This window comes from Copadichromis virginalis, unplaced genomic scaffold (genome assembly GCF_057382275.1).
Source record: "Copadichromis virginalis isolate Kocher_CV1m ecotype Utaka unplaced genomic scaffold, C_Virginalis_male_GT1.1 unmapped_scaffold_1, whole genome shotgun sequence".
Lineage (NCBI taxonomy): Eukaryota > Metazoa > Chordata > Actinopteri > Cichliformes > Cichlidae > Copadichromis > Copadichromis virginalis.
Genome location: NW_028188589.1, coordinates 1,239,981 through 1,254,904, shown reverse-complemented (window position 1 = coordinate 1,254,904; position 14,924 = coordinate 1,239,981). Strand labels below are relative to the sequence as shown.

Genomic DNA, 14,924 nt, shown 5'->3' with positions numbered 1-14,924 from the left:
TGTCTACATACTGTTAATTACTAACCCTAATGAGCTGTTGTGTTTTATTTTGGACTGGGTTTACACAAATGCTCACTGAATGTGTTGGCAATAAAAGAAATTTAAAAAAATAAGTTGGATGTACTTAATTCATTTGTGTGGAACCTGTTGACAAAATAGATTTATGTAAAACTAATTAGTAAAGCACAAGGTGGCTGAAAATATAATATTTGAATTAATATAACTTAAATTTAACATTTTACTGCCACAAATAAGAAATGTGTTGAAGTAACTAATCTAAACTATCTAACCTGTAAATATATCATTGTTAAGGTTCAAAATATTTGGGGATGGAGACAAGAGAAAAACCACAATAACAACACTGGTCCGGTCGGGTTGAGTCAAACGATGATTTTAATGATCACACACGTGGGAGATGGACACTGATGCAGACAGCCTCAGATCTCAAAATGGTGGAGCATTGCTCAAACTCTTATAGCCTCTCGTGCCTCCACCTTATCATAAAAGCCTAAACATTCACATGCTCTCTCTCACACAGCGCCTAAGCTACGACCTTGGCTCCCTGTTTATCTGCTCCTGCTGAGATGGGGCAGAAAACTCCAGCATGTTCTCTTCTAATCAGACAAATAAGGCGATGACTTTCTGCAAACAGTATTTCTTATAACTCAGCAGTATAATGCATCATAAAACAATATCATTCATTCACAATAAGTCAACAGTTTAATATAATGCACATCAGTTTAACTAATGCAATAGTTATCAGCTTCTTCTAATTCAGGAGAATAATGCAAACTAAAACTACATAATAATTCACAATCTTTAATTAGGGGTATAGCATGGCATAAATAATATTATAATCTAACAAAACCCAGCTTCCTCCAGCCGAGTGATGTGTGGATTCATCACTCTCTGTGGATCAGTGTAAGTCTGTGTGTGGGTCAGCTGCAGGACTTGTTTGACCTTTGACCCTGGCAGACAGAGCTGGTTACTGCTGTGTGACTCCTGCCGTCGCTCCACTTTAAATTTTACTTAAAATAAGTCCTGACATGGCCCCGCCCCCTCTGACCTGCTGCTCCTGGATGTGCTGAGGACACAGCGGAGGCTCAGAGGGGGCGGGGCTTTTCCCGTGGCGGTAACCAAACTGCATTAGGTCACTGCACTGCCAGTGTTTAACCACACCTCTTCTGACTGACCTTTGACCTCTGACATGTTGATTTGATCCTTATTTAATGACGTCTTTTATCTAGTGATTTAATTCTGTGTATTTATATGTGATGGTGTTCCTGCGTTCAGCCTCAGCTGATATCCACAGACGCTCCTATTGGCTGGTTTTAAAAACACATTTTTCCATTAAAGAGACTCTTTTAAAAACACGTCTGCCTGAAATTCACATTTCATTGATTTTGGGGGATTTTAACAGAGAGATAGAACTTTATGAATCCCTCATGTTTATCCTCCAGGAAATCCAGTTTGTAGCAGCAGAACACCGACAAACTTTTACACAGCACAGAATTAGGATATCAAATAAAGGGGAATAAGAGAATATGAATATAAGCATAAATATGTACATATATACACAGACCTCACACAGAGACAGCAGCTACACTGTGTGTGGATGTGATCCACAGTCACAGCTGTGGGTTTCAGTCAGTGTGTCTCTAACTTCATGGTCACATTTCAAAGCTTATTGGAGCCAGAAGATGTTCAAGTAAAAGATTTATTGCTGTACTCGTCTACCAGGATAACAGGAGGTTCATAAAGCTGTGTAATACTTCAGCTTTACATCATGCAGTAGTAGTTTATTAAACCCCCCAAAATATGACTATCCAGAGTTGGGACCAGGAAGCAGAGTTGCAGTCTTACACGCCTCTCTGCAGCTTCTCTCCTCCTGCTACCCCCCCAAAAACCCATCTCCATAGAGACTGTGTCAGCTTCCAAACAGACAAAAAACAAACTAAAAACCAGCAACAAACAACTTAAACATAAACAATCACAAAGAAAGAACAATACAGTATCCACATCTGAACCAAAGAGTAACACAGTGAAATGTGGATTATTAAACATTAGGTCTCTCTCCTCCAAGTCTCTGTTAGTACATGTTAGTAAAAACATTTCTGCATTTTACCCATATTTTATTTTTAACTCAAAATCAAAGATTCCAGATTCTCCTACATGTTGGTTTTGAATCAGATAGGACGACAGATTTCAGGTGGCCCTGTGTCTTTCTCTATTACATTTGCCACTGTGTAACTCAAAGTTATTTAAGGACTAGTTTATTTCAATGGATGAGTTTACTGACTGACGCGCAGAAGAAATAGTTCTTTATGGAGCCGAGATGGTGTGAATGATGAGACCAAAGACTGCAATATCTTGTACCAAAAATATATTGAATAAATGGAGGAAAGGGGAAATGGAACAAAATAATTAACACAACACACAACATAAATGCCCACAATTAAATAATAAATCAATGCTGTGATCTTTCTGTGCAAAAGTCCTTTTTGGTCCTTTTCTTTTTAAAGTTCACTTTTAAGGTATTCCTCCTTAGAGTCCAGCTTCATACAAATGGGGAAATATGTCCGTAATCCAAAGACGGCTAAGTGGGGGAAAGAGGGGAAACAAAGAATGGTCCTACCGGCTCGCCACTTCAATATGAAGAAGATTAATTCAAAGGGAGGGAACAAAACCTGACCTGTAGGTCAGAAAAACGTCCATTAGCACATCAAGTTCGATTCAGTTTACCGGTAAACAAATATATTTTTCTGCAAGCCTATGTAACAATGCAAATCATCATCAACCAATGTACAACAGTTAAATTATTAATTATCTTGGCTACGTAGCTTAATCTATACATTCCAGTAGCGTTCGCTACAAACAATACAAAAACAACAATAAAGGAAAACAGCTGTCTAACAGACAGCATAGCCGAATTCAAGGCAACACATAACAATAATCATTCAATCGCACTTTGTTTCAAAGTAAGCCCATTAAAGTGCTTAAGTAAATAAAAGTGTTCAAAAACAGCGGTTTTTGAGCCGGAGTTCTGCTCGCGGTGGGAACGCCGCCGCAAAAAGCCACTTTTTAATCGCGAAAACGATCGGCTGGTTACTGACAACCAAAAGGTTGTTTTTGGTAGATATTAAAGATCATGGGTGGGCGGGGCAAATGGAGCAGTTTTCTACAGTCGAGTAAAATTCCAGGAAAGAGCTGGGTGTGGCTTTCCTTTAAATCACATGATCAACAGCTTTAAGATGGAGGCAACTCGCTCAGTGTTTCCTGTTTCATTCTTAGACTGTGGCGATGGTAAGTAGCAGCTTTTCACTTGTTACCTGGCATCTTTTCAGCCACCAATGATAGTCATTGTATGTTATCAACATTTCACTAACTATGTTTTCTCTCATGTTTAAAATAGGCCGACCAAGAGCAAAATAGGTATGTCTGCAGACTCTGCTGTAGCCAAAGTTATCAGATCTTCTGTGTTTTTAAATCCCTAACTGCTCGATCATTATCATTTTAGAAGACAACAATTTCTCAAAGGAGGTTCAAAACTAATGCCTACAAGATTACCAAGAGGATGGTTCGGGGCTCTTACATGACTCCGGGAAGTCAACACTTGGTGGATGAGGTGTGTTACCTTTGACACTTTTAAGACAGTCCTGTTTATCACTACTAACAATAAGCAAATATGTTTTCACTCAACAGATCCTTCACAGCATGTTGTTTCTGGGCAAAATCAACAACATCCCCTTTTCTCCAGAAGAAATCTTCCCTAATCCTTTTGTTTTGGGTTCTTTAATGAGAAGATATCCCAGGCCTTTAAAGTTGTATTCGACTCAGCTTCCCAGGCGAAGTCCCTTCTCCTGTGTGCTCGACATGGTAAGATAACTCTTCTCACATTGTCAGTCAATCTGACAAACTTCCAGTTTTTAGGAAAGTATAATGCAAAGTGCTTTTTTACTGAGAAATCCAAAGAAAATCCATACTGTACCTTATACTTCAACATATGCTTCTAGCTATACTTCTCCACCAAACACAGAGACTGCAGGAGAGCTGGAGACTTGCTTCAGAATTTGTTAGTTCTAAATAATGTCTAACAGACTCATTATTGGAGATGCTTACAGTCTTCAAGGCGTATATGATGCTGTCACTGTGTAGCTGCTGGATCTGTTAAGCTCAAAGACTCTAAATTCAGCGTGTTTTGACAGCCCGGCATAGCAAAATAGAAAAAAAAAGGTCAATTAGCAAATTTAATTATAAATTAGTGAGAACAAAGATGGATTTTTGCTTATTGATTTAAAATTAAATAGGGGGTGAAACATGTCACAAAAATCTATCTTAAAATGTCTAAATCAAAAGCATCCAATGGTCCTGCATAGTTAAATAAGTCAAGCAGCGAAACAAACATGTTGATCAACTTTCTATGAAAAACAACTATATAATCAGGTGCAACACTTTGACCAGATCTGTAACTGTTTTCAGATCATCCTGCAAAATAACTCAGAGAATGAAGAGCAAATAAAGCAGAGTCTGCAAGATCTCCTCACAGACTTGGACTTAGAAGAGAATAATAAAAAAACAGCTTTCGTCTCGTCCACCATCTGCATTTCTCAAAAATCCCAAACCAACAAATCAGAAAGGTACTACGGAGTCTCCATGTCCACCAAAGGTCCTAACGCTGGGAAAATTATGATTGCTGCCTCCTGTCTTAGCAAATGGCATAAATATGTATCTGGTGCGGTGATGACCTATTATCCAAACACAGTCCAGAAAGATTACTTTGATGGAACAATTGAAGTACCTGGAAATATCAGGTGTGAGGCTTTTTGTCTCCGTGATGGTGCCAGAATGAAGCCTTGCAGATCATGTAAGAATTTGTTTGGCTTGAACACAGAAGACCTCAGAGAGTGGCCATATGGTAACTGTGCTGAAGCTGAGAGCCTGAGCAATTTGCTTGAAAATGAGAGAGAAGTTGAAACACATGTGGATGAATACTCAGCTGAAAAGGATAACAGGCAGAGAGCTGAGGATGAGGTTGGTAGGGTTCTTAGAACTGTGTTGCAAAGGATTCGGTTTAACTGGACAGGTGAATTTTACAACCCAGAACAAGAGTGAGATTTCATGAAATCATTTGCATTCATCATTCTGATAAATCAAAGATTCTCTGCTCTGACAGCATCTGTGTGGATTTTCTGTAATCACAGAGACGTGTATAAGCATGTTTACTTTCCATCTCCATGTAATTGTCACATTTAATAATTAAAACTGGCTTCTATGGGTTTTTGTTTGTTTGCTTACATATCTAGTGTTTAATGCAATATGAAGCATTATCAGACAGCATTTATTGGGAAGAATCCCATTTTTATACTGGTCTGTACCCAGGGTACACAGAAAATAAAAACACATGTTTTCTTATTATGATCCCAACTATAATTTACTTAAGCAAAAGCACTACATGTGTAGTTATAATATTTATAGCAGTTACTGTTGAGCTTTAAATTTATCATCTTAAATGTTTATATGCTGATTATATTGCTTTATATAAGAAAGGCCTAACTCTGAGTACACTCTGTGCCAAAAAGTGCTGACAGGAAACTGCATGCTTTTGCAGAAACGTGCTTTTGCAGCTAGAAAGTGAAGCTGATATATATCAGTTTTAATTAGTTTTTACCAACTGCTTGCTAGGGCAATCCCACGAGTTTGCTGTTTTTGTATTGAACATGATTCCAAGTGCTTTCTATAACACATAGCAGAGGTGCCACAACAAAGACTGAGAAGAGGACAGGAAGAGACAGTGAAAGAGATGCACTCCTTCGCCATTCATGTTAAAGCGTTGCATAGCTTTAATTTTAGAGAGTGTTGCATAACTTTAGTCATTTTTCTACCACAGGTGAAGCCAAGAATTGTGAAGCTCTCTTTTGGCCAAATACCAGAATCTGTAAGAAGAAGAAAAAACAAACAATCAAATAGGTCATTATTAAGAGGACAACAATCTCTTGATGATTATCCACAGTGTCTTTGATAACTCTGAGATACAAACTGTCAAGTATATACACATCCCAGCAAACAATAGCTGTGTTTGACTAAAGCGATTAATAACAAGGACAGAGCTACAATCACTACAGTCAAACATAAAGGGCTTAATCCTGAATCCAAGTCTGAGCTGTGATGCCGTTGGTGCTGAAAGCTGCTCAGATCCTGAAGCTGCACGTTTTGTCTCTCTCTAACCAAACCAGCAGCAAAAGAAGACACATTTCGCTTGACATAAACATTGTCATGAATTCCCTCTTACTTTTGCTGGTTTGCTTCCACCACCATTAAAACACACACAGAAAAACAACACAGCACAGCTCTCTGCCTCTCTCAGTGTACTTTAAGAACACCGTTTCCCATCTCAAATCTCTGTTTTTGGCATTATTCGCTTGCTTGTTATGAAGCAGTCTACCGTTGTTTACAGCCATTTTTTTTTAATGACTTCCGACAAGACAGCCTCATTTCTGCTGTTCAATACCAAATTTTATTTATTTTTTTCAAATTAAGTGAAACTGCAAAATGCTCTGCTGTGTCTCTATTAAAACCTCTTATTAAAACCTCTGAATCACTTCAGCAGCATCAGCCAATGTACATTTGTTGAGTCGTGGTTCTCGTCTGCTTTTGTTCTACTGCAGAATAATATTTTTAAGGTTATCTACTGTAAAAAGCTAGGCCAGGAAAATCTGCGTCATGGTTTTGTGTTTTATCCTCAGTTACTTTGACACAAAAGCATCTGCTGTGATGCTCACACCTCTGATGAAGTTTCACAAGTGTCAGTACTGATAAATGATCAGAATTATAATGTTTCTGACTCTCTGAGTAAGAATTAAATGGAATCTAATTGGGACCTTGTGAATTGGAATTGAACAGGTTCTAGAAATCAGTGATGATACTCAGCTCCAATACCCACCTATGATATTAGGCTGACGAACGCTGACTGGGTTTCATTTACCAGCTTTTTATGTTCTTCCTGCAGTTTCCTCCCCACATCACTCATCTTAACTTTTTTCCAGTCCTCCTCAGTCTAAACAGAACACACAACAATACAAAGAAAAGCTCAGGTGATTGATCTCTAACACTAGGCATCCCCAGTCTTATTCTTAGCAGTCTAACTTCTCACCATATCTTTGAAGGCTTCTCCATTGTAGTAGCGCTTGGATGCTGGATACTCTATCGTTTTGTCACATAGTTCCAGGAAACTGGAAGCCACCAGATGCAGCTCCTCTCCGTCATAGCCGTACAGCTTTTTGTCCTCACGCGTCATCAGCACAAGCTCGTCACATGGACATGAGGTGCCCTTTACCACACCAATAACCTGCATTTTTACAATCTCGGGAAGGTAGAATTTTCCCCAGGCGTTAACTTCATCATCATCCCCGTTGTATTTGGTGTTCTCAAGCTCTTCTATCCACAGGTCAGCACCACTTGGCTTCTTCAGGTGAACGCACATGCTTTTGTTTTTGGAAACAAAATCTTTCACCCATTTCAGGTACTTTTCACCTGGAAAGAAGCAGACAAGGAAATATGGATGAATGTAGAAGTGTTGGAAAAGACAAATAGCAAGGTTATCCTACAGCAGTTTGTGAAAATGTTGTATCTTGAAATAAGCAGGCAAAATGAGGATCTCACTTATCTCATATGTTCTGACTACCGACTTTCTTCAGTTAAAGGACAAAAAAAGGGCACACTGGAGGCTGACAGAGTGTGCAATGGTGGGAATCATTTTGCAGAACTCACTAAAGTTTGTTTCTCCTGGAACAAGCTTTTTACACTTCGGCAAATGAAAATACTGTGTTAAACTAAAAAAAGAGCACCAGACCAAGGTCTACAGTACTAACAGAAAAGCATGCCGTTACCTGTTGCCTGTCGACACAGCTGCTGATCTTCCTTACCAAAAAAATGAGGATCCCTGAAAGGAATAGAAAGGTTATGTTAAAATGAATGACTGTCACGGTGATCATGGGAAGCTCCGAAATATCACAACAATAGCTACGAAATCACAAAATGCAGTGTGATGTCTGTAAGCACCAAACATGACATCTCTGCAAATTCATCTTGAAACATGTAGGTACCTCACACGTACAGCTGCAGCCATCTCAGCCATTTATCACCTAGAAAAATATGTCATTGTTAAAACGGTTATGGAAAATCCAACTTGAGATGAAATCTACTTAAACAAGTTTGTGACTTTCAAAAACAAACAAAACATAAATTTAAAAAAATCTTTGCTGTTAAAATAGAATTAATGTTGTCTGTAGCAACTAACCGGAAATATAATGGTCTTTATCTGTTATTTGCTTGCCACTCAGTATATTTATTCTAAGCCTAAACACTATATGATAGTGTTGAGTTTAAAAACGAAACTAAGGTGAATGTGACAAACAAAGCGCCTTCTTGTTCTCTGTGATAATGTAAAGTTATTAATGAAAAAACAAACGAGTAAAAAACGGACTGGAAACATGTCTTCAATCAAAACTCGACAAAAACAAAGAAACAGCCTCACTTCTCTGCGACGCTCCCTAAAAATGACGTTACGTGTTACGTACCAGAGATTTCTATACAGCCCTTTATCAAGCCGAGAGAAAGTGACGCAAAACCCTCCGACTAATAACGACTAGCAGAGAGGCTCAGCTGAGTGTAGTTACCTGGTTTGCAGACGCATACAGACGTTTCCTGTCCTCTCGGACGCAGCTGTGATAGAACATGTGGTGCATTACCGCCACCAACTGGCTTGGAGTGAGGACCGGAAATCGCTCATGCCAAATCAAAAAAAAAAAACATAAAGAAAGATTAAGTGAAGAGATAAATGAATACATTAAATCAAGAAGAAAAAAACCCACCACCGGACATATACATCCTCATATCCTTCTGTACAAATGAGTTTGTTTTAGAAACTGAAAAAAGCCACAAAACCTTCACATCTAGAAATCCTTTGCAGTAAAACTTGTTTTTTGGCAGGTTCCACAGGTTTTGAATCAGTTTTCTTCTTTATTCCTGATAATTTTGACAATGAAAAAGAACATGTTCTATAGGGCTTTGGAGTTGACGTCACGCCGCAATGCATTGTGGGAGCGCGGCACCATTTTCGAGGTCTACGAATCAAAACAAACACACTGTGTTGGAACGACGATTACAAGATGCTTAAAAGCAGCTCAAAAGAGAACGGACTGTATAGAGACCGATTGCGTCCAGAGGCGAAGCGGCGGTACTTGCAGAAAATAGCGTGCAGTGGAAATGTGGACCCGTATGAAATACGGCCGTGGAGTAGAAACCCTGAAGACGTAGCCTGATATATTTTCGTACCTTATCTGTGGAGTCAGCGCGTACAAGTCGTCATTCAAACAAAGGTAAGTCAGCTCGAGTACTGCGTGTGAAATGCGTTTGATTTCCCTGCAAACATTCACATTAGTGCAGCATAAATTCATTCATGAGGGGAAATTACAGTGAGAACATGTGGAGGCTGTTAGAGGGAGAAGATAGTGAGTTCAGTGCAGGGCTGTGCAGAGAGGTTTAAAGGGGTGGGTGCTCAAAGTTAAAAAGGGGCACATTGAACCAGGCTGAATAACAACAACACACATTCATCAAGAATCTAATATGGGAAGGGCAGGGCTGTGTTGGTCTGAGACTGTAGACATTAAAAAGTCCACAGGAGAGATGGTAGCTGATTAAACAAGTGTCATGAGATAATAACAAAATGCAAAGATTGGTGACAGCGCTTGGAACCATAAGGCAAAGAAAAACTATGTATGTAAAAAAAAAAAAAAAATATATATATATATATATATATATATATACATACATACATACAGTGGGGCAAAAAAGTATTTAGTCAGCCACCGATTGTGCAAGTTCCCCCACTTAAAATGATGACAGAGGTCAGTAATTTGCACCAGAGGTACACTTCAACTGTGAGAGACAGAATGTGAAAAAAAAATCCATGAATCCACATGGTAGGATTTGTAAAGAATTTATCCGTAAATCAGGGTGGAAAATAAGTATTTGGTCACCTCAAACAAGGAAAATCTCTGGCTCTCACAGACCTGTAACGTCTTCTGTAAGAAGCTTTTCTGTCCCCCACTCGTTACCTGTATGAATGGCACCTGTTTGAACTCATCATCTGTATAAAAGACACCTGTCCACAGCCTCAAACAGTCAGACTCCAAACTCCGCCATGGCCAAGACCAAAGAGCTTTCGAAGGACACCAGGAAAAGTATTGTAGACCTGCACCAGACTGGGAAGAGTGAATCTACAATAGGCAAGCAGCTTGGTGTGAAAAAATCAACTGTGGGAGCAATCATCAGAAAATGGAAGACATACAAGACCACTGATAATCTCCCTCGATCTGGGGCTCCACGCAAGATCTCATCCCGTGGGGTCAAAATGATCATGAGAACGGTGAGCAAAGATCCCAGAACCACACGGGGGGACCTGGTGAATGACCTGCAGAGAGCTGGGACCAAAGTAACAAAGGTCACCATCAGTAACACACTACAACGGCAGGGAATCAAATCCCGCAGTGCCAGACGTGTTCGCTGCTGAAGCCAGTGCATGTCCAGGCCCGTCTGAAGTTTGCCAGAGAGCACATGGATGATACAGCAGAGGATTGGGAGAATGTCATGTGGTCAGATGAAACCAAAGTAGAACTTTTTGGTATTTTGGTATCCTGTATTTGTTGTTGAAGACTTCTTCAGCTTCTTCTCAAGGACATCAGCTGCTTGTTTGGCAGCAGAGGCAGTTAAGAAGCTTCCTGAAAAACACTGAACAGTGAGTTCACTGTGGCATATGACAGATTCAGCTTTCTGTGTGCAAATGTGTCTGTGTCGACCTTTCAAATGCTGTTGAATCCAAAACATCAGCGGCTCCTCGGCTGCTCACTTCATGCACTTCTGTCTGTGTGACAGTCCAATGACATCACAGCTGTTTCCAGCCCCAGTGTCTCAGGACTGGACACCTTTAAACATGTCGAGGATCAAACAGCGTCCAGCTAAACACACATGAAACTATCAGAGCTGACAATCATTCCAATAACATCTAATGGTTCATGTATGTAGACACAGGACTACAAGGAAATGGCTCTCAGCATCTGGCTGTGGGAACACATGAGTCCCTGTTTGTGTTCAGATTGTGTGCATGTTTTAGACGTGTGTCACATGTAGAAACACAACAATCCCACAATGACACACAGATGTGTTTGACACAGCTGTGCAGCTGTAAGTTGTTTCTAATGATTCATTGAAGCTCTTCTAACATTCTGGAGACGATCAGTACATGAATCTGTTCAACACGACAACAATTTGACTTCAGTGTGAACGTTTGCATTAAATAACCTTCTTCATCCAGCTGACAGCATCTTCATCCTATGATGTGAACAGTTCCTCCTGTTGATGACAAACCTCTGACAGGATCTGCTTGAGGAGCTTTTTCATGTGCAGCTCTCTGAGCTCAGGGCTGAGCTGCTGTTTCATCTTTAAGAGCTGCTGCCTCCTCGCCGGACTTGTTCTCCTCTTCTTCTCCTAATGACACCATTTCTGCTTCATATTAAATTCAATAAAGATGCTGACATGTATCTGTAGCAACAACATCATTGAATCTAGAACAACTGGAGCCAAACCAGTGGCTCTGCTGGGATCACTGGTGAGCCAACACTTCCTTGTTGATGCAGATTTCAGGGCTTCCTTTTGCTCCTCCGTTATAACTGTTCTCTCTTCTCAACACATGATGACACAAAGGAATCAGCAGTGACAAAGATGATGCTGAAGAGAAGCACACACTTCACACATATAACAGAGCAGTGCAGTTACACACACCTCTGCTCGACATCAGGCCTCAAACAAAGACACAAAACACTAACTTGACTCTAAACAGAAGAAACGAGCAGCTGTTTCTGTTCTGTGCTTATTTATATTTGACACACATGCTTCTCTTTGTGCAAACACACATCGCACTATAAGGGTAACCTCGCACACAATGATTGGACAGCACAGTGATGATGCTGGGAGATCCTATACGCAGCAACACAGAAACACTGAGAACTTTAAACAATGATGGAAAGTGTTATAAATGACTTGTTGGCCTCTGATCTGTCACAAACAGCTGAAACGTGTCTCTCATGAGTCACATGAAGGTTTTTGACAGAAAGGACAAAAAGTAGCTGCAGTCAGTTTGTGTCATTTTTATATTTATTCATCTGGGAGAAAAATCTGAGGGACATTAAAATGTGTTTTCAACAGAGACAAGAACATGAATATAACAGAACAGGTAAATGAACATGTTTCAAGTAAACAGCTGGACTGATCAGGTCCAAACACAGAGTGATAAACTTGTCAAACAGCTGTCATATCTTTATATAGAAGCTCTTTATAAATGCTGCTCACTGCAGTCTGTTTACTAATAATGTCAAAGTGTTAGAAACACAGAAACATCAGAATGGTCTTTGTTCACAGAAACCTGTCTGGGATCCTTTGTTGTTCTTTTGATGCAGAGTTACATTATAAATATAAAGAGTTATTTCAGAGTCTCATCAGTTTTCCTGCATGTCTTTATTTAACACATCAGCAGGGCTGAAGCTCTCATGTTAAACACACACTGATCTATGGACACGTTCATGTGTTTCTAACAGAACCAGGCTGTTATCAGCCTGCACTAACATTATGTCACACACACTGAATGTAACAGTGACAGTTTACATCATCACACAATCAGCTGTGATTGTTTCACTGTCATCAAACGAGTCAACAGGAAGTAGAATCAATAGAAACCAATCATTTCCTGACAGCATGTCTGATGGAAATAAGTGCAGATTATGTATGAAGTCTAACTGCACACAGTAACTGTGTTACAATAAGGACTTAACAGCGCCCTCTGCTGGAGTGTTTCAGTACTGCGTTAACTACAATACACCACCTCCTCCTCACACCACCTGCTACAGCTCTACTCTTCTATGACTACAGTCATCCACAGCACTGATGTGAGGTCACATGGTTCATATGTAAGGAGCACAGCTGACCTCAGGTCAGTTTAATGACTGTGAGCAGCAGCTGTGTTATTGTCACTGTGACAGGGAGACACTCTCAGACACAGCGCTCATGTCAGCTTGTTCTCATGCAGGAGGATCAGGAGCTCCATGTTTGTCTTTCTGTTTGAATCATGATGTGTTTGTGCCATCAGAGTCTGTCATGAGTACTCAGGGTTTCACAGCAGCTCTTCTGGATGCTGACGAGGACTCCAACCTCATGTTTCACCTCTCTGAGCTTCTGATGTCTGTGAACACTCGTGTTTCTTCTCTGGGCTCATCTGGACAAAAACACCTTTCTGTGTTTGGCTGCAGCCTCATTCTGACTGACAGGAAGTGTGTTATCCATGAGCTGCACTTCTGTGAGGAAGTTTCCTGCTGTGTTTCCTGTCTGTGGACAAACACGAGTGTTCCAGCTGAGGACTTGCTTCCTTCCACCTGTCCATACAGGACATCACGCTGTCTGCAGCTCTGTAAATGCAGCTCCAGGTCCTTCCACGTGCTGCTCTGTATTTGTGCAGTTTGTAGTGTGTCCTGGGAAACGTAGCACACATGGTGTTCTTCTGCTGTTTCCTCCTTTCACTGAGTGTGAAACACTGACGCTGTGCTGTTGTTCACAGAGGGGAGCTGATTCTAGCTGCAGCTGGACTCTGTCATCTAACTGAATGTGTTGGTGCTGATCACGGGGCTCTGAGGGGGGAGCAGCAGGAGGACTCTGGATGCTGACGTCAGTGTATCTGTGGAAGCTCCCACAGCGTGTCTGTCATTCAATATTGTGCTGTATATTGTATCTATGCAAAGATGAACAGACTGTGTGTTCACTGGTCTCTGTGCTGCAGCTCTGATGTCATCATCACTCCCTCCTCCACCCTCAGCAGTCCCAGCATGCTGCTGTGGTGCACCCCACCCTCACTCTACACCTGAGCCACAGACCACACCCTCCACCTCAATATACACCACAGTTTTCTCTGCTGTGGAAATGAGATCAGGAGGAAATCATCATTATTATTATTTAATAAACGCTCACATTAATGTGGGCTTATTTGTTTCATATTAGAAACATTAGTTGAGTGTTTTTAGTATAAAATGGTCAAAGTCCCTCTTTTTGCTCCTCCCCTCACCTGTGGATGGGCGGTGCTGTTACCGTGGTGACAGCTTGGATCTCTTTCAGTCCTGCCTGGTTATCACTGCAGGAATCTTTCACATTTATTACAGGTAATAACTCTGATTTTTCTGTGTATTATGAACCAAATGTATCCTGATACACACAGAGATGGATGAGCAGAGGTTTTTTTTGCAGTTTATGTAGTTACTATGGACTTAATGCAGACATATTATTAAAATTAGGGCTATAACAGTTGTATTGATGTATAGCAACTTGAAATGCTCCCACAAATGGCTCCACAGCATGTAAAAATATAACAAAAGCTCTGGCGGACTTGGTTCTGTGGTCAGTCTTAAAGGGTGAAGTTAAACTCTGTAATCTTCACTGTGTCACAGAGTTCAGTGAGTCCCGTTATTCACAGTATCAATCAGATCATCAGAGAACAGCTGATCAGCAATCAGTGGTGCCAACAGCGCCTCCTGTGGTGAGAGGATGCAATAATGCAATGTAGCATTTTTCCACTCAACACTTGCAGTCATGGAAACTGTCTGTTGGATCTGTGTGACGTTGCTTTCTTGGTTAGAGTTCCTCACAAATGTCCAGATGATTCTTCTAATGAGGCGTCGACCATGTTTGCAGCTCTTTGGAAGAAAACGTCGCCCTTTGCCATCCTTACTTTTCTTTGACTTCTTCAAATGCAGCTGAACTCCAGCTGGTATTTTCTTGGACTTTGCAGCTGTTTCTGGTCATCAGTTCATTCCTGCAAACCTCTGAAG

General features: G+C 40.5%; 1 protein-coding gene and 1 long non-coding RNA gene across 2 annotated transcripts; one reads left to right on the top strand and one right to left on the bottom strand.

Annotated features, from left to right (window-relative positions):
- Positions 1-2,368: 2,368 nt before the first annotated feature.
- Positions 2,369-7,136, bottom strand: LOC146679478 (uncharacterized). Its single transcript, XR_014918581.1, has 3 exons — positions 6,941-7,136; positions 4,799-5,933; positions 2,369-2,692 (listed from the first exon to the last, which is right to left on the bottom strand). It is a non-coding gene; the product is annotated as an uncharacterized LOC146679478 (long non-coding RNA).
- On the top strand, positions 2,686-5,278 carry LOC146679479 (uncharacterized). The gene is made up of 4 exons (XM_085450285.1): positions 2,686-3,432; positions 3,518-3,625; positions 3,703-3,876; positions 4,480-5,278. The coding sequence occupies exons 2-4, from the start codon at positions 3,575-3,577 to the stop codon at positions 5,110-5,112; spliced, it is 858 nt and encodes a 285-aa protein (XP_085306411.1). The 5' UTR covers positions 2,686-3,432; positions 3,518-3,574; the 3' UTR covers positions 5,113-5,278.
- Positions 7,137-14,924: the final 7,788 nt, after the last annotated feature.